General features: G+C 42.6%; 1 protein-coding gene across 1 annotated transcript in view; it reads left to right on the top strand.

Moving 5' to 3' along the window:
- The window catches only part of LOC138284401 (mucin-5B-like), a 1,991,087-nt gene that overhangs the window by 354,230 nt on the left and 1,616,335 nt on the right, over positions 1–20,522 (top strand). Inside the window, exon 6 of the mRNA XM_069223138.1 lies at positions 3,282–3,498. Within this exon, the coding sequence (XP_069079239.1) occupies positions 3,282–3,498 (217 nt within the window). The remainder of the gene's footprint in view (positions 1–3,281; positions 3,499–20,522) is intronic.

Genomic DNA, 20,522 nt, shown 5'->3' on the forward strand with positions numbered 1-20,522 from the left:
ATGAAGAACACATGTTTTGGGACCCCCTCCTTTCCTCTGCACCCTGATTGACAGATCACCCCTATATATATCTCTATATATCTCTATATATATATATATCCACAACAATGCGGTCAATAAGAACGACACGCTCAATAGCTGGTGCGGAGCAGAGGGCTGACCGAACCCACGATAATGATTTCGAACAAAAAGTAATAGCAACGCACTCTGTTTAGACTCCAAAACAATTAGGGAGTTTATTCGGTGCAAAGGTGAACAACGCGTTTCGACTCTGCAGTCTTCTTCTCGGTTACATTGTCCTTCCTCTATTACCTCTTTTATACTATTTTAGTCTGAAGACCAGTTCAATGCATTCTGGTCATTGTAGTTACCTATATATAATATACACCAATTTATTATGTGACATTATTCAAAACTTAAAATTAAATTGGTATAAGTCTCAATACATAAACAAAATTCCAAAATTAGAAGAGGACATGATAAAAATAAATGAATAATTATTATTCATCAATATCTTAACTTGAAAACGGAAGATAATATACACATTGGCCAAGATTATATCAATGAAATCTTTCAAACATTTTCACTCTATTATGTCCAAAATATCAATTAATACATGAAATTAAAGTACTGTCATGGTTAAATCAAAGCTTAAAAAATTTAAAGAATTTAAAAAATGATGCTACTAGAATCCTATGTATGTACACCACCCTCTTGTTTACTAGATTATAAATGAACAAAAAGTTCTTCATCGTAATTCAATCCAAGAGGACTCTTTGTTCTCATTAAAATGATACATCTGTACTCAAGTTGCCTCAATTTTTTAACTCTATCACCACCTCTTTCATGTTCAGGAATATGGTCTATTCCAAAATATCTTAACATTTTCCAACTACTCATTTCATGCTGTTGAAAATGTTTGGCTATAGCATATGTGAAGTAATTCTTTAGAATTGCTCTGGAATGTTCTAGAAATCTTTTCTTCAACATACAGATGGTACTGCCCATATATCTTAGGCCACAATGGCATTCAATTACATAAACTGTGAATTTAGTATTACAAGTTATTCGATGTTTGATGTTCACTTCCACTTCATTCCATAATTTCACTACTTTCGTTGATTTACCAATTTTACAAGCTTTACAGCTATTACATTTGACAAAACCAAGTTGTTGTTCTGTTAACCAATTCTGTTGGCTTTTTGTAGAAAAATGACTTTTTACAATATAGTCCTTTATTGACTGGGCTTTCCGATACGTGATCAGTAGCCCTGGTCCTATTTTAGGACTCAAATCCTGATCTCTCTGTATAACATGCCAATGTTTACACAGAATGTTCCTAATTATGCCACTTTCTTTGGTATAGTCCATTACCATTCCACCATTATCTGATTTCAACTGTCTTACATTGGATTGTTTGGGAAATCAAATTGCATCACAGTAAATTGTTTTAATTCTTTCTAGATTCTTCTGTAGTCTTTTTTGATTATAACCTCTTTGTCTAAACCTCTGTATAGTCTCCTTGTACTTTAGCTGCACTTCTATATATATATATATACATATATATATATATATATATATCTCCAGTGGCCAAGCAACTATAACTTCCTAACCCTATGCAGGTACCTCTACCTGACCCCTTCTTGCACTTTTGATCACAATTTTCAGCACCAGGGACCCTGTTCCGTTACCTAAAATTGTGGCTGCAACCTTCTGCTCAGGATGCAGCCAGCAGATCACAGCATTCCTCTTGGCCTACACATTTGCAAATTTTCGAGATAATCATGAATGTGTTGCAAAAGATATGCAGCCCTAGATATACATATTTATTTTCTGTTTAATATCTTGAAATCTACTGAACAAATTTAGACTAAATAACAAAAAAAACACAATCTGCAGAACAAAATCTAACTTTCTGACAAATTTGGTTTAAGTCCATCCAGCGGTTTGGATTGTAGTTGTGTTCAAAACAACTATGGGAATTGACATAGGAAAATCATTTTTTTGACTCCCCTCACTTTTTCTTGGCCCCTGCGTGACTGATCACCCCAAAACTTTCCATGCACAATAAGAATCACCAGAACACTTTTTTTTAAACATTTTATGATGATTCCTGAAATGATTCCAAGGGTATAGGCAAGTCAATAAATTATTTTTCTATCGAGACATGGTCCGAATTGTAACTACCCACTCTAAAATGCCAGTACGTAATTTGCACAGGATTTCATGAAAAGTTCAGCTAATTTGCATATTAAAAAATCAAAAAATAAAGATTTTCCTTTGTTTTCCTACATATTTCTAAAGCTATTTGCTGACTTTATTATTTTCTACAGGAGTGTGCTACAGTGCCAGTAGCCATAGGTGCTGCTGGGCGCATTCTAAGGCAGAGCTGGAGTACACTGGGCCCTTCCTTAACCTCTTTACAAATTCTCTTTATGCTGTGCTTTATGCTGCAGCGATTTCTGTGGGTTACCCCTATCTCTATATCTCCTGCTTCAGGAAATGTGTTAGCTATATGTGCAAGGGGTCAATAGTTTGGCTTGAAGAATGTATATCAAGCTAAATTTGATTTCCGGAGTTTACACGATAAAGAATGAACTGCTCTAAACTCCTTACATTCAGTAATATTCCCCATTTTTCAGCCGCTCGACCCTGTCCTTCCCACATTTGCTTCAAAAACGTATGCATACATATGAAGAGATCTCCGCACATAAAAAATAAGAGAGGCAGAGACCACCGAATGAAGGCTAGTGAATAGTTTTTGGTAGTAGGTGAATAGAACTATTGTAGTACTGCTAAAGGTACTACAAAATGAAGTTTATGAATAGGCCCCATCAAGTTTATAGATTTGTGCTAAACATTCGACAATTAATTTCTGGATGGACAATTAGGAGGAAAAATTAAAGAACAGATGGACAAATGGATGGAAGGACGAAGAAAAATGTATGGGGAGAAGGGCAATGGATGGGTCGGTGGACAGGTGAATAGATAGACATTTGGTTGGATGAATAGATGGAAAGGTGAAACGGTAGATGGGCAGAATGATGGATCGAAGCATGAAGAAAGGGTAAAAGTAATTATTTTAAGGGAACATCAGGCCTCCTCACTTCACATGCTTTACGAGATTAGAGGTATGCTTTAAGTAGGGGTATTTTAATTTTCTGGCTACTCTGTTGATTGAGGTAGACATATAACTTCATTCGAATCTTTCACTATTGAACTGGAGTCTTAGCACAATGTGCAACTGTCACCCGATAATGTTTCTCTTTTGCTTGCTGCAGAGGGAGTTGTGTGAGACCATCTTGCAGAGCTTTGAGGGCTGTGAAAAACTAGTGTCCATTGCGGAGTTCAACAAAACGTGCACTCATGACCTGTGCAGCAGCAACACTCTCCAGAGGAAATATTTTGAAACTATATGTGGCACGTTGGACCAATATACACGAGAGTGTGTCCGTGCTGGTGGTGACCCTGGGCATTGGAGGAGACCAGACCTCTGCAGTAAGTAGTTTAAGTGAGATAATGATAAAGGTTTTTACATCGTTTTTCCCCTTTGCGCCTTTCCCTCCATAATTGTATATTGTTTCTTTTCACATGGAATGTGCAGGTGCAAATGTCTTACTAGAAATTCTTCTCCTACAGACCTGCTTCAGTGGTTCTTAAAGGTACTAACGCTGGGATATGATGATAAGGATCGAGGGTGCTGTGTCCTGAATCATACCTACATCACTATGGGGGTCATTCCGACCCTGGCGGTCATGGACCGCCAGGGCCGGGGACCGCGGATGCACCGCCAACAGGCTGGCGGTGCATCCAGGCCAATTCTGACTGCGGCGGTAAAGCCGCGGTCAGAAAAGGGAAACTGGCGGTTTCCCACCGGTTTTCCCCTGGCCTGAGGAATCCTCCATGGCGGCGCTGCAGGCAGCGCCGCCATGGGGATTCCGACCCCCTTACCGCCAGCCTGGTCCTGGCGGTTTTGACTGCCAGAACCTGGCTGGCAGTAAAGGGTGTCTTGGGGCCCCTGGGGGCCCCTGCAGTGCCCATGCCAAAGGCATGGGCACTGCAGGGGCCCCCTAACAGGGCCCCACAAAGATTTTCAGTGTCTGCATAGCAGACACTGAAAATCGCGACGGGTGCAACTGCACCCGTCGCACCCTTTCCACACCGCCGCCTCCATTCGGAGCCGGCATCCTCGTGGAAGGGGGTTTCCCGCTGGGCGGGTGGGCGGCCTTCTGGCGGTCGCCCGCCCGCCCAGCGGGAAACTCAGAATTACCGCGGCGGTCTTTTGACCGCGCAGCGGTATTCTGACGGCGGGACTTTGGCGGGCGGAGAATGACCCCCTATGTATTCTGTCATCATTCTATGAGAGCCTGTGCTTGTACATACCGCACTATCTGAAGGCCAAATCTTGGCTGGAGGAGTACTCCTGTGATTAGCAATTTGTGACATCTTCGTTCAACTGGTCAGTAAGTGCCCCATCTGGCACAGTGGCATTTTGGTTGCCCAGCAAACTTCATCGTTTCGCACCATACTCAGGGGGTTATTACAACTTTGGAGGAGGTGTTAATCCATCCCAAAAGTGACGGTAAAGTGACGGATATACCACCAGCCGTATTACGAGTCCATTATATCCTATGGAACTCGTAATAGGGCTGGTGGTATATCAGTCACTTTAACATCACTTTTGGGACGGATTAACACCTCCTCCAAAGTTGTAATAACCCCCTCAGTCATTATTGCGTGTTGAAGGGGGCCTGTAAAAGGACCCTATTGCACGCAGAATACCTCAATGGCACCCCCTCAAATGATGCTCTGCTCTGCCCATTAGTATTGCTGGCACACGTAGGGACCTTTTGTGGCCTGGTCCCACTGACTCCAGTCAGATATCTTATCGTATTTGGGTCGCCTTAAGGCAATCTGGCACACTGAGCCTCATTTTAGAATTTTTCTTTATCTATTCAAGCCAATGGGAATATGTATCCCACTTGAATTGGAGGACAGTTTAATGAGTGCTACACATTTTAGCGTGACCTATTGTTACTCTTAAATTCCTTATACGTTCTTTTTAAGACAATCATATTGGATTACTACTGTCTTACTATTTATTCGATCTGCTAACAATTTTTAGTATTGTACAGGTCTCAGTCAACTTTCTGAAGAAACTGTGAAGGTGCATATCGCTTGGCATCCTATTTAGTGCACATTCCATATCCATTGGAATTTCCACTATTGTACCACCTATTCATCACAATAAATGAAAGCGATAGAAGGATGAGTTTCATGCTTTCTATGTGCCATTGACGCAAAAAGAATGCTTGTGGAATGAAAGATGGGCATCCTACTACATTGTTGGGTTCTGAATGACAGAAGCTTGTAGAACACTGTCTAAAGTGAAAGCACCAGAGGGAGAGGGAATATGATCATTATGAGGAATCAATGATCAGAGTGGAGAATAATTTTAAGCCCTCTATACGCATCTCACATGAAACGTAACATTTATATACCAGGCGAGAGAAAGAGAATTAAACTTTTGACATGTTTTAACTACCCTCAAGAGTCTATCCATAACATGTATCTTTGGTGGCTAACCTGATGAAATAGGAAGGGATCAGCTCAGGTTGAAATAGAAGTTGCAAAGTCAACATAGAGAAGCATAATAAAGGAGTCAGTAAAATGTGTGATTTAGGCAGTAAGCAATCCAGACACAAACCCACAAGAAACAAACACCATGAAAAGAGGACAGTGTGCTATTGTTATGGCAATATTTCGCACATTCTACCCCATTTCCCCCCTCCAGAAGGTTGCCATCAAGGGCACTTTTTTGCAAAGTGAGTAGCTGTGAATTTTGGGCCTTAGTTTAGTTAGCTCCTATGGAAACCAGACGACCTGCACATTTTTGAGAACTAGACACCTGGAGAATCCAGGATGGAGTGACTTGCATGCAACTCACCAAGTTATTTTCTACCCAGAATGCCTTGCAAACCTCAACCTTTGAATAAAATAACACATTTCCCCCAAATTTCTGTGATCGAAAGTTCTGTAATCTACAAGGAGGCACAAACGTCCTTCACCCAGCATTTCCCTAAGACTGCTGATGAAAATGGTACCTCACTTGTGCGGGTCAGGCTAGTGCCTGCAACAGGAATTGGTCCAAAACGTAACATTTATACATCACATATTTCCACTAAAACGTGCCATATTTTTTTTTTTTGAGCAAAAAGGGTAGCTTTAGTTTTGGGCTCTTGCTCAGTCAGCACCTAAGGAAACGTAGCAAACTTGCACATTTTTTAAAACAAGACACTTAGAGAATTCCGGGCTGGGTGAATTGCATGGATCTCACCAGGTTTTTTTACCCAGAATCCCTAGCACACCTCAAGCTTTGACTAAAATAACACATTTCCCTTCACATTTCTGTGATGGAAAAGCTTGTAATCTATGGGGAGCTACAAACATCCTTCATCCAGCATTCACCTAAGGCTCTCGATATAAATGGTACCCCACTTGTATTGGTAGGCCTAGTGCCCAAGACAGAGAACACTCCAAAACATAACATGGATACATCATATTTTTCCATGCAAAACAGAGGTGCTGCTTTGGGTTTCATCAGTCACACCAACAAGCCGAGTCTGTGGCGGACCCAAGAAGACCGTCAAGTTGAGGGTTTCTGTCTGCTGTACTTAGATATTACAGTCCTGCAAGCAGTGTTCTGGTGGCGGTTTGCTGACAGAGGGAAGACATTGTGGGACCCAAAGGACAGTGGACAATGGCAGTGGCTGTGGAATACAGGTAAATCACACACACACACACTGTACCTTTTCCACATGTGTCCCCCTTCATTACATATGACACAACACGCCACATACACACCCGTATCCATTGCCATTTCAGCACAACAAAGCACATACAATCCTCAAACACACATTGACTATAATCCATGACACAACAGACACACACTATTGATACTGCACTCACACATGACACAACTACAGCAACCTACACAACTACACACTCATCTACACAAACACACTCGCACATCACAACTGCACACATTGCGACAATGACCACCACACAACACCACTCACCTTAATGTTGCACGCAGCAACACAACACACAACACAACATACACTACAACATCAATGCCATATGCAAGTGACACAGAATGACACCAACAGTACCCACTACGCCTCCCACTCCCTCACCCAGCCAATTGGATTGCATACATGAAAAGGCTGGCGGAGAACAAGGTCGCATACACATATACAGCTACTGACTCACACACACACATCTTGAAGCACAACATGACAGGTACAGCTCCCCATGCAATGTGTACACAAGGACACAGTTGACAAGTGTGACTGTACTCTCACTGTGGCACCAGCATTAATTTGCAAATGAATATTGATGCCATGACAGTTGTGTAAATGTTTGATATCTGTTGTGTAACAGTGTGTCCCCACCCATGATTGACCCACTTGTGTCCCCAACATATGCATGTCACAGTAGTGTAAAAAATGTACTTTGACATGTATATGTCTGCAGTGGTCCCGTGCTCACGTGCAGCGACTTCCCCAATGTACGCTAATGCGGGCTGTCTACCTTCGTGTCCAGCGATGGGGGTCATGTTTTCTTGGTGGTGCTGTGGCAGCAGCAACAGACGGTCCTATCCTGTCATGTCACCTGGAAACGGAAGTTGAATCTGGAGAACGGGTGAGTTTGCAGTCTTTTATCCTCAATCTGCCAAGTCAGTCTTGGAGGTCTGAGCACCACTTTGTGCTTGGCAGTAAGGCTTATCCAAATGTGAATTGCCATAAGTGTGGCGGGATCCCACCATCAGCCACTCTTTCCTTTGCAGCCATGGCAGCGAATGGGATTCCTCGGCGGAGTCAGCGGGACTCAGGTGGTTTTCACCTATGGGAGTACGAACATCACCGGACCGCCAAAGAGGCAGACAGGTTTTCAGTTGGAAAACCAATGGTGGGACCATTACCACCAAGATCTAAATCAGGCCCAGAGTCTTTTTTGCAATGTGAGTGACTGTGGATTTTGGGCTCCAGCTCAGCTGGTATCTAGGAAAACCTAGAAAACCTGCAGCTTTTTGATAGCTAGACACATGGGGTCATCGAGGATAGGGTGACGTGTGTGGCTCCCACAAGGTTTTTTTAACCAAGAATTACTTTCAATCCTCAAATTATGGTAAAAACAAACATTTCCTCACATTTCTGTGACAACAGGTCTTAAAAGTTCTGGGGAGCCACTCATTTTCTACCACCCTGACGTTCCACATGTCCTCTGATAAGAACGTTAGCCCACATGTGTGGCTGGGCCAAGAGGACACGATACCAAGGGTGCTAAAGCACTACATTGATAGATAAACAATAGGGGTAGCTCCAGTATTTGGAGCCATGCTGTGGGACCACCAATGCCAACCTATGAACTAAAGGCATTTTTGAAAAGTAGACAAACAGGGGTTTCCAGAGTGGTGTGTCTTTAGTGGATCTCATGAGGTTTTCTTACCCACAATACCATGCAAACCCAAAACGTTGCCTCAAATCATGCATTTTCCGTACATTTCTGTGATGGAAACTTCTGAAATCTACAGAAATCCACAAAGTTGCTAGCTCTCAACATTACCCTAATTCCGCTGATAAAAGCATTGTGCCACTTGTGTGGCTGGGCCTAGTGCACTCCCCAAGAATGGATCAAACCAAGATAAACTGGAGCTCCATATGGAAAAACAACACTCAAAAATGTCTTGTCTCATGCTTTGCATTGGGATGGGATTTTTTGGTCTGCAAAGGAGCTGAAAGACTGTTGAGGCTGTAAGGATGAGGTTGGGGCCTGATGTTAGGATGAGTCATACTCATTCCATTGTTTTATTTAAAAAAAAACCTGCCATTCAGTGAACTTTGTGCCCCTTGAGGGGCAAATTGGGGTCAACCCTCCTGGAGGGGTAAAAAGACTAGTTTGTCACTTTTTGAGGCACCACTTTCTTTTGCCCCAAAGGCAAGATCCCTCATGTCGGGTGGACTTTCTACTCCCCTGGGCACAGATTTGGTGTATTCCCCCAACTGGGAGAAATATACTATTGCCCCTTCTGGGGTGGTGGTATGGCTCAATGCCATAGTAGGACGGATCCTGCATTTTTTTGTTTGCCACCATTTTGAATTCCCTTGGATTCAGTGGGCTTACTGCTCCCCTCGGGAGCAAATTGAATGTAAACCCCCTTTCTGATCGTAGGGGGCAGCAATGCTCTTCCAAAATCCCTGGTGTCTAGTGGATGCCTACTTAGGGATTGCTCTCCTATGGCAAACGATTATCCACTTTCCAACAATACCTCTCCCAGGAGAACCATTGCTTGGAGAGATTTAGATATGTATCCGAGCACTGATTCAGTAAAAATAAAATGAGCCTATCCATTCATTTTACTTGCACGCTAATTATTATTACAATAAAGAAAAACAAGACTCAAGCTGCTTGGGAAGCTCTTCTAGAGCTGCACAAGCTGAACAAAAAAACTGATTGTTTGCTATCAAGTGGATGGGGCATTTTCTCGTGCCTTTTATCTAATAAATCTTGGTGATTCACAAACAAGGCATCAGCCCTTCACATTGGCAATGAGGATGACTGGAAACAGATCCAGCTGCTGATTAACACCTCAACACCTTTACCTATTTCTGTTAGGTAATTCAACCACATTGGTAATGGCCTACTGGTGTGTACATCTGGTTCTACCGCCACCTTTCCAAGGCAACATGTGCTGACCTGGGGGTAGTTCTTGCACCTGCTGGAGTGATTTTAGCTTAATCCTTACTGGACCTTGTTGGTATCAGTAACTGGCTATATTTCTACTTCTGCGACTTTACTGTAATGGTATTATTGTTGCTGTTACTCTTGTGGGTAAGGTTCCCTGTATTTTACTTTGTTCTGAATTCATTTATTTACGTTATCTTGAGCTTATATTTGAGTCATTGATAACAGCAGCCAACAGTCTTGACTGCACATGTGACATTCCTGTGCTTGTGCCCGGCCTCTGTTTTGTTTCAGTGAGCAAAATAGAAAATATGATTGGTCATTATGCGAAAGTGTTTGGCACCTCCCTCAGTATAGAGAGAAGAACCCTTTTGCTTTTTAATTGTTTGGTCAGGATGTGTTTGCTCTTCTTCCAGAACTCAGTGATAAAGAAGCTGAAAGGATGAATGAGTTGGATGTTTGTATAAAAAATTAGACTAACGCTATCCACCTATGGTTAACACCATTCTGGAGCTCTATCGTTTTGGCAAGAGGATACAGAGGCCAAAAGATAAAATTGAGAACTACAGGTCTGAATACTCTGTCACAACATTGATGGAGTTCTCTCACCATCAATATAGTAGTCCTCCTGCAGCTTTTACATGTGTGTGGACCTTCGAGTTAAATACAGCAAAGAATACTCTGTCTCTGCCATGAATAATCCTTGCCCATGACCCTTGGGAGTAAGTTCCATTGTGTTCTTCAAATGTAATGCAGGGCATTAGAAAGGCATTTAATTAAATGGGTGGATATGTAGCCATTGTTTTACTGTTCATTACTGCCAGGTAAAACCAAAATGTAAGAAACAGTAAAACCATTCTGAGTCTCCCCTCAGCATGGGAGAAGCTTCACATGGTGAGGGGGGCACAATTGTTTTTCTTTTCAAAGAGAAAATTGTGTTCCAGGATTTTCTTTTTGAAAAAAAAAGAGTACTCTTTGCTACAGAGCTGTGGCTTTCTGACCCTGTTAGGCGGTCATTTATAAATCTGGCGGACGAGTAGTCTTTGCCTGGCGGACGTAAAGTCCTCTGCAAAGCCAACGGAGAATACTCCTTCTGCCAATATATAAGTCAGGCTCAAAGTATGTAAAACCAGGGTACAACCCATGATGGTAAGGAAGTATTCAGAGATACCATGGCAAATGGTAGTTTTGGTTATTTTGTACCCACTTACCTGACGTTCAGGTCAATTTTATGTGTTAGTCCTGATGTGTCACAGTGTCCTCTCCTCGGGATCTGCACGTTTCTGAACAAAAGGCCCACCTCCCGGCGTCACCAACTCAGAAAGCTATTATAGCACAGAGTTATGATGAAGCCAGGCGGGGGGAAGGGAATTAGGGTAGTGAACTGCAGGGAGAGAGAACTGAAAAGAAAATGTTAGAACAAATATGCATATACTCATTCAAAGCAGTATAACTCATCAATAGACTCTTGACTAAAGGCGTCTCAGTGATATCAGATTGAGACCCCTTTTGAAGTGAGGGCGAAACCCCTTCTTTGAATCATGTAACAAGAACAAACTACAACCTCAGAACCAACAGATGGCAAGAGCTTTGGACTATGGTCATACTCTGAATATCAATCCTGTAACAACTATGCATTCATAACATAAACATTTGATCATAGCCTAGAAATTCTCAAAGACTTAAATATGTTTTTCACATATTATGCTTTCCAAAAAACAATGAAACTATAATTTGCTTATCTCCAAAAATGCTTTCACATTTACAACTATAGGCCTGAAAAGTTTTACTCATTGAACTTAAAGCGCTTTATTCGTTGAGCAGAAGCGCCTTGTTTATTGTTCATGAAGCGCTTTGATTATTATACATGAAGCGCTTTGTTCCTTAAGCAAGAAAGCGTTTTCACTTGTCTTAACTGAAGCGCTACGCTCGTTATGCTAAGGGGCGCTTTACTCATGTGGCCTGAATCACTTTGATTGTTGTGCCAAGGGCGTTTTACGCATGTGGATTGAAGTGCTTTGATTGCTGTGCCAAGGGTGCTTTCCTCATGAGGACTGAAGCACTTTGATTGCCGCGCCAAGGGGGCTTTACTCATGTGGACTGAAGCGCTTTGATTGCCGTACCAAGGGCGCTTTACTCATGTGGACTGAAACGCTTTGATTGCTGTGCCAAGGGCGCTTTACTCATGTGGACTGAAGCACTTTGATTGCCGTGCCAAGGGCGCTTTACTCATGCGGACTGAAGCGCTTTGATTGCCGTGCCAAGGGCATTTTCCTCATGTGGACTGAAGTGCTTCGATTGTCGTGCCAAGGGCGCTTTACTTATGTGGACTGACGTGCTTTGATTGTCGTGCCAAGGCCACTTTACTTATGTGGACTGAAGAGCTTTGATTGCCGTGCCAAGGGCGATTTACTTATGTGGACTGAATCGCTTTGATTGCCGTGCCAAGGGCGATTTACTTATGTGGACTGAATCGCTTTGATTGCCGTGCCAAAGGCGCTTTACATGTGTGTCCTGAAGCGCTTTGCTCGTTGTGCTAAGGGGTGCTTTACTTCTGTGCTCCAAAGCGCTTTGATCGTAGCGCCAAGGCTGCTTTACTCTGAAAACTGAAAACGCTTTGCTCGTTGTGCTAAGGGGTGCTTTACCTTTTGGAAGTAACAACTCCCTTCAAGATTGGGCTCATCAAGACCTTACCACTACGAGTACGACCTACTCGTATCCGAATTCACCATGGAAACAAGGATACTCTGATTTGCCGTCAATCTGCCATGCAGGAAATCTGCTCTTCTTCAGAGAAACCCCCATGAAGTTTGAATGCATCGAAGTCTTCAAAATTGTGAGCAATGTGCTTGGGTGTGGCTGGGCTTTATAGGCCTGCCACACCCCAAACTGGCTGCTGCCTCTAAAAACATGGGAATTGTAGTCCCTTCATAGAAATGCACTGATAAATGCATCTTGTCCACCAATGTCCTGACCCTGCCGCTACATGAACAGGGCAGACAACGCTGATGGCCACTTTTGGAACAAGAAGGGATGACAAGTGGTGCGCATAAAGAGCCGCAAATCCGCTCAGCGGAGTTTCGGGCGGGACCTGACCCGCGCACAGCCTTATTCCTGACATGATGGATATGCTTTTTAGATGGCCTGGACCCACTGCTAATCGGGTAGAGAACTTTGCAAGCATAAGAACTTCATGGAGAATACTTCAGGAATCATTTTGTGTTTTTATAATAAAGTTAGATGTTTGGTCTTAGTTTAGCCTTTCGGACTAAACTTAAAAGTTGAACTTTACTACGAGTAAAGTTAGACTTTAGGTCTAAACGTAGACCGGAGGTTTAAACTTAAACTTTTTGTCTAAGTTTACCTTTAAGAATCAGGCCTGGAAGGGTTGGGATAACAGCTGAAGGGAATGGGTGAATGTAGAGACTTGCATCTAGAATAAAAGACATATTTGTATCTTTATTTTTAAGGCTATAGTTCTCCATTTATTTAAGCAGTCCAATCATATTTAAACATCTGTGTTCTAGCCTAACCCAGTATGACTGGCTTTTATTTACTCTAGCATTCTTTTATATAGGACAATGTAGGATCTCATTTTACATTTTCTTATATACAAACATTGTGAGTAACTTTATCATTTCCATTAAAAATCTAGAAACACATTATAGGACCATCCGCAGTAGTGCAGTTTCGACACCATGGTGATTCATTATGAGCGACCACCACACTCATGGTGGCGGTCGGGATCGCCGCTGTTGCGGTGGTACAGCAGACACATTAAAACCCTGGCGGTCTGCCAGTGGTGGTAGAGATCGTAATCCGCCAGGGCAGCGATGCATGCAGCGCTGCCCATTAAGACCTTGTTCTCCGCCAGCCTTTTCATGGTGGTAGCACCACCATGAAAAGGCTAGAAGAGAACAGGTGCAGGGAGCCCCTGCACTGCCCATGCACTTAGCATGGGCATTTCAGGGGTCCCCCTGCCCAGCACTTTCAAAATGTTCACTCTCTGCTTTGCAGAGAGTGACCATTGCGAAGGTGCTGGTGCACCCTGCAGGGGACAGCATTGCCCCAGTTCAATTACAAGCTGGAGACAATGCTGTAGCATGTTTCGGGCTAGGCCGGTGGGCAGAAACCGAGGATTCCCCCCCCCCCGACCTAGCAGGAAACTCTTAATATCTCCGGTGGGGTGGTCACCACGAAGGCGGCGGCCACCCTGTTGGGAGTTTGGCAGACGGGCTTTACCATCCGCCAAACTCCTGATTAGGTCCCTTGTCTTCTCTGTTGAGACAAATATTATAGCTAACTGTCAGAAAGATTTGAGATCATGTTTTCAATAGTCCTGGTTTGCAGGGTATAGATGGGGAGGGATATCATTTATGGGCCAATCTAAAGTCAAGAATTTTACCGTTAGCAGAAGTTTAAGGAGGCAAAGACACAGACTTCTTTTAAACCAGCATTGTTCTTATTTGTGAACCAGGAAAGCCCCAGAAAATTGTGGCTCTTCCGGGTCAATTTCACTTTCAAGTAAGATCTACTTGACATAAGTGAGGGACCTACAAAGTTCCTTTTTTGTATGAACATAATCTAAGAGAACTGATTGTGAAGCTATCCTTAGATACCAAAAAGATGTTTGACTCCATCAAATGGCTAATCTTGATGGCAATACTTTGGCCTGAGGTTCTCCTCCTGGACCACATTTCTTTACACCCATCCCATACTGTAAGCCACAGTCAATGAAGCGCTGTCTGCCTCCTTCCAACTGGAACAGTGTACAAGGCAAAAATGTTCCCTCATCCCACTTCTCATTGACCTCTCTCTTGAACACCCAGCATATTGGATTAGAAAAGAAGCTTAGATCTGGGGCCTGAGATGCAATCATTGTTGGTTAGATCTTAGCTCACTGATGCCAACAACACACTCTCTAGTTGGTGGATTTCGGGCCTTCCACAGAGAAGACATTAGATATAATAAATATGATTGATGCTAGAGCTTCTGCATCAACAAGACCAAATCCATATTATTCCCACATGCTAATTGGCTTTACTGCTCTTTTTAGGTGTTGATAGAAGTCTTCCAATTATGGGTATCTATGTTACCACAAGTTGAAGGTTATTTATATAAAATAATTTGCAGGTCATTTTGATCAGTTTTAGAGAAGATGTTTCCCTCTGGGAAACATGTTTGCTCTCAAATAAGGGCAAAGCACTCTTATACAATATAATTGTACTTCCTGGATTTTTATACATTACACAAAATACCCTATTTTGGATACCTGACAGCTATTTTGCCAAAGTCAATGATCAGGTACAAATCTATGGGACCGGGTTTTGCAAGAAACTCTCTTGCAAAACTTACTATGTGAGCATATAAATCACAAACTGCATTGTCTGAACTGCGGTGCTACTATTGGGCTTCACATCACATTCTGAATGGAATCTGAATGGATATCACCAGGATGGTGGTTCACACCTGAAATGATGCAGCTAGTGAAACTGGCTGCCAGGGTGTGGTGGTCCTTGAAGCACCACACTTGGATTCACTTTTGTTTGGAAGAAATGGATGTATGAATGCCTTTCAATTTACTTAGCAATGGGGGACAGGAAAAAAATCAGGTGATATTCCCTAAACAGGACAAGCAGTCAATGTCATTCCTGTGGCAGGCCCTACTCCATCACGCTATTGAAGGAAGATTATAGTTGAATGAGCCATAAGCTTCAGAAAGCTGGTGGTTCTCCTAACCCAAAGGTAAGCAGGCAGATCATTGGTTTGACATACATTGTGCTCAGTGGGGCCCGTATTTATACATTTTTAGTGCTGCATTTGCGCCACTTTTTGATAAAAAAATTATGCAAATGCAGCACTAAAAAAGTATAAATATGGGGCTAACTCTATCCTCCAAACTCTAAATCTACCCCTAAGTATTTATTTGTAGACATGCATTATCATTTCCTTATACTAAACTCAGAATAAAAATGCTCATGAAGCCAGGGTGCATTCATGAAGGGAGATGCAATTGCTGAAAAATAAGGTTGGGGAAGTAAAAAAAAAAGGAATAAAATATCCTAACAGTAACTCAATATGGAGGTATCACTACCAAAAAAAGGAGCAAAATGTATGCATAAATATGAGACCTGACTGCTTAACCGCTTAAGTGGCCGACGCTCACACTACCTCCCTGGTGCGGGTCACGACCAGTGGCCGACACCAGGGAGGGTTTTTTTTTTATCCCTGGGAGACACGGAAGCTCTTCCGTGTCTCCCCCGCCCCCCACCCGCCCCTTTGTGACGTCAGCGCGCCGTGAGGCGCGCTGACGTTACAATGTTGATTTCCCCATCGGAGCAGGAAGCAGCCTTGCGGCCGCTTCCTGCTCTGATGGGAAAAACGGCCACAAACGGCCCCAAACGGCCTTCCCCACGTTCGGGAAGGCCTCGTAAGAAAGGGGAGAGTCTCCCCTTTCTTAGGAGGCCTTCCTGATAGTGTTTTTCCTGGCCCCCGATCGCAGCACAGCTGCGATCGGGGCCAGGAAACACTTTCAGGAAGGCCTCGTAAGAAAGGGGAGAGTCTCTACTTTTGTTAAGAGGCCTTCTGAAAGTGTTTCCTGGCCCCCGACACCAGGGATTTCACTTGGGGGGGACGAGTCCCATTCGATAACTCCTCTTCCAGTACATTATGAGGGAGGTGATGAGGACAGTCCTGCTGTCCCTTCGCAAGCAGTCTGTGCAACTGGGTAATAGTGGGTTAGCCCAACCCAGAGAGCAGGTGAATGCGGCGGCAAGAAGAGAGAGAGAGAGAGTGCTCTCTTGGGAGCTCCCCAATTTAGTTCACCCTCAAATTCCACCGCCCAAATCGTGTTGTGGAGACATCAAAATTGTCTATTGCAAAACAAACTGGTTTTGTGAGGCAGGCACCTGTGTTTTTGGTCCTGGGTTCGGCGGCCATATAGTGAAACACACTAAACCCAAACATTTCTGGAAACTAGACATTCGGGGGAGTCCACAGAGGTGTGACTTATGTGGATTCCCCAACGTTTTCTTACCCAGAATACCCTGTAAAGCTGAAATGTTGAATAAAAACTCTATTTTTCTCGCATTTCTGTCACACAAACTACAGGAATATGCTGGGATCCACAAAATTCCTACCACCCAGTGATTCCTCACCTGTCCTGATAAAAACACTCCCCCACTTGAGTGCCTACACCTAGTGCCTGCGTCAGGAATGGATCACCCCAGGGTCAACAGCTGCCTCATGTAAGGACCAACATTGACCGTTGTGTGATCTATTCCTGTCGCGGGCACCAGGCCTACCCACACAAGTGAGGTACCATTTTTATCGGGAGACTTAGGGGAATGCTGGGTGGAAGGAAATTTGTGGCTCCTCTCAGATTCCAGAACTTTCTGTCACCGTAATGAGAGGAAAAAGTGTTTTTTTGGCCAAATTTTGATGTTTGCAAAGGATTCTGGGTAACAGAACCTGGTCAGAGCCCCACAAGTCACCCCATCTTGGATTCCCCTGGGTTTCTAGTTTTCAAAAATGCACTGGTTTGCTAAGTTTCCCAAGGTGCCGGCTGAGCTAGAGGCCAAAATCCACAGGTAGGCACTGTTTTCTATGAAACAATGTGATGTGTCCACGTTGTGTTTTGGGGCATTTCCTGTCGCGGGCGCTAGGCCTACCCACACAAATGAGGTATCATTTTTATCGGGAGACTTGGGGGAACGCTGGGTGGAAGGAAATTTGTGCCTCCTTTCAGATTCCAGAACTTTCTGTCGCAGGCACTAGGCCTACCCACACAAGTGAGGTATCATTTTTATCAGGAGACTTGGGGGAACATAGAATAGCAAAACAAGTGTTATTGCCCCTTATCTTTCTCTACATTTTTTCCTTCCAAATATAAGAGAGTGTGTAAAAAAGACATCTATTTGAGAAATGGCCTATAATTCACATGCTAGTATGGGCACCCCGGAATTCAGAGATGTGCAAATAACCACTGCTCCTCAAAACCTTATCTTGAGCCCATTTTGGAAATGCATAATCTTCATATTTCAGCAAATTAATTGCTGTATACCCAGTATAGAATGAAAACCAACTGCAGGGTTCAGCTCATTTATTGGCTCTGGGTACCTAGGGTTCTTGATGAACCTACAAGCCCTTTATATCCCCGCAACCAGAAGAGTCCAGCAGACATAACGGTATATTGCTTTAAAAAATCTGACATCGCAGGAAAAAGTTACAGAGTAAAACATAAAGAAAAATAGCTGTTGTTTTCAGCTCAATTTCAATATTTTTTTATTTCAGCTGTTATTTTCTGTAGGAAAACCTTGTAGGATCTACACAAATTACCCCTTGCTGAATTCAGAATTTTGTCTAGTTTTCAGAAATGATTAGCTTTCCGGGATCTAGCTTTGGTTTCACACCCATTCCTGTCACTAACTGGAAGGAGGCTGAAAGCACCAAAAATAGTAAAAATGGGGTATGTCCCAGTAAAATGCCAAATTTGTATTGAAAAATGTGGTTTTCTGATTCAAGTCTGCCCGTTCCTGAAAGGTGGGAAGATGGTGATTTTAACACCAGAAACCCTTTGTTGGTGCCAATCTCCTCCATGGGAAACCACAAACTCTGGGTACCATTAGAATCCCTAGGATGTTGGAAAAAAAGGACGCTAATTTGGCGTGGATAGCTTATGTGGACAAAAAGTTATGAAGGCCTAAGAGCAAACTACCCTAAATAGCCAAAAAAGGACTCAGCACTGGGGGGAGAAACGGCCCAGCAGCTAAGGGGTTAAAAAGCATCTGTGTCTATTTCTACTATTTTAAAATTCAAGAAATATTTTTCATTAACTATTTTAGCCATATTTCCTGGAAAACAAAAGACTAAAAATATACTTCCTATCACTTTTAGGGTCGGCTTGCTTTCCTTAGTGAAAGGAATGCATACATCATGCCTTTTCAGGTGTTTACCCTTCCTTGAGGGCACTGACATCTATTGAAAACATAGGAGGCTCGATGTTTTCAGGCTGGTTTCTGCACAATTTTATCTTTTTATTTTCCACGCATCGCGATCGAGCTGGATTTTACACAGCGCAGTCGCGCTCGTTTTTTTGGCTGTTCAATTTCAACGCGATCACGCTGCGTTTTAGATAGCGCGATCGCGCTCGTTTTTTTCTTTCTATTTTTACTTCTGCCGTTCTTCATCTCCCTTCCACTGTCTCTCTTGACATGATTATGCATATTTCACTACAAGAGCAACTCTATACTGTAGGGTAGAGAGCTGTCGTCAAGGCGCGACGCTTTACTGTTGAACGATACCAGCATAGTAATCAAGATGGCACACATTTGGAAGCAAACGGTACTAGGCGAAATTTAAACGGGATTGGGAATTGAGTCAAAACACTTATAACGTGAAGTCGTGGAAAATAACGACTTCATTCTGGTGCGTAACATTAGTTTCAGCACAAAATATGTTGCAGGCTGAATGCTGATTCTATAATAGTCTTTCAGATAAACATGGAGTTACCTGTGGAATGTATAAGAAATGGAAACATGGCAGTATTAGAGGAACCAAGGAAAAGTTAGCTAACAAGTAGAAAGCAGGGTGCTAATCTACAATATGATGTGCTGTGTGTATATTTCTTTAAGTCTTTAGCATCAGCCCCTAGTGCGCTGTATATTTAATATGGTATTTGCATACTTTTCATAAAAGAAAATGGTTTTTCATGAGAGTCAGGGACTACTTTAAACATTACTTCTCACGATAAAAAGGAATCATTATTTATTTCAATGATCATTTGTGATAAAAAAAAGTAAACATAAAAAAACCTTGATGGGTAGATTTACTCCGCAAGTCCTTAAATAAAGGCTATCATCACAATCATACAATTCACAATTTCTTTACATTTTTAATACGTTCTCAATTCACTTCTGATTTACACATTTCAAAGTTGACAGAGGTTTTAATCCTAGCACAATCACCATTACTACTGCGCTGCAAACATAATAGGAGACATTCAATCTAGTCACATTATGTTGTTTATAGAATTTTCAAATAAATTATTCAAAGGCCATGCTGCAGTGGACATGTGCCTAAAAAGGCTATTATGGATTTCGTCTTGAAATCACAAAGGCTACAGTCATTGGCAGACAAAATTAAGCATGATTCAGTGTAACTGTTTCTGTACGCATAATATAAATATAAGCAGAGCTTTTTTTCCTAACAATAAAACTCATAATTTCAATAAATTACTCTCCAGGATACAAATTACTGAATGTAGGTGGTAATAATGTTCCAGTTTTATTAGTGAGGGTGACAGAAATATGCATAATTTGCTGTAGTGTGATAATGGATAAATCATCACAAAATTATGGGAAATATGGATAATTACACAAAATGCTTGTGTTACACTTGGCATCCTTGGCGTGGTCCCCTCTAACATTTTGCCTCTGCTTCCCAGATTGTTGATGTGTGCTAGACTCTGTTTTTGCTGTTTTTGATACTCTGGGCACTTTACCACGCCTAACCAGTTCTAAAGTGCAAGTGCTCCAATGTAAAATGTAGATGTAATTGGCTTATTCATGATTGGCATATTTGATTTACTAGTAAGTCCCTAGTAAAGTGCACTAGAGGTGCCCAGGGCCTGTAACTCAAATGCTACTAGTGGGCCTGCAGCACTGGTTGTGCCAACCGAATAAGTAGCCCTGTAAACATGGCTCAGACCTGCCACTGCAGTGTCTGTGTGTGCAGTTTTAAACTGCCAGTTCAACATGGCAAGTGTACCCACTTGC

Source organism: Pleurodeles waltl, chromosome 3_1 (assembly GCF_031143425.1).
Source record: "Pleurodeles waltl isolate 20211129_DDA chromosome 3_1, aPleWal1.hap1.20221129, whole genome shotgun sequence".
Lineage (NCBI taxonomy): Eukaryota > Metazoa > Chordata > Amphibia > Caudata > Salamandridae > Pleurodeles > Pleurodeles waltl.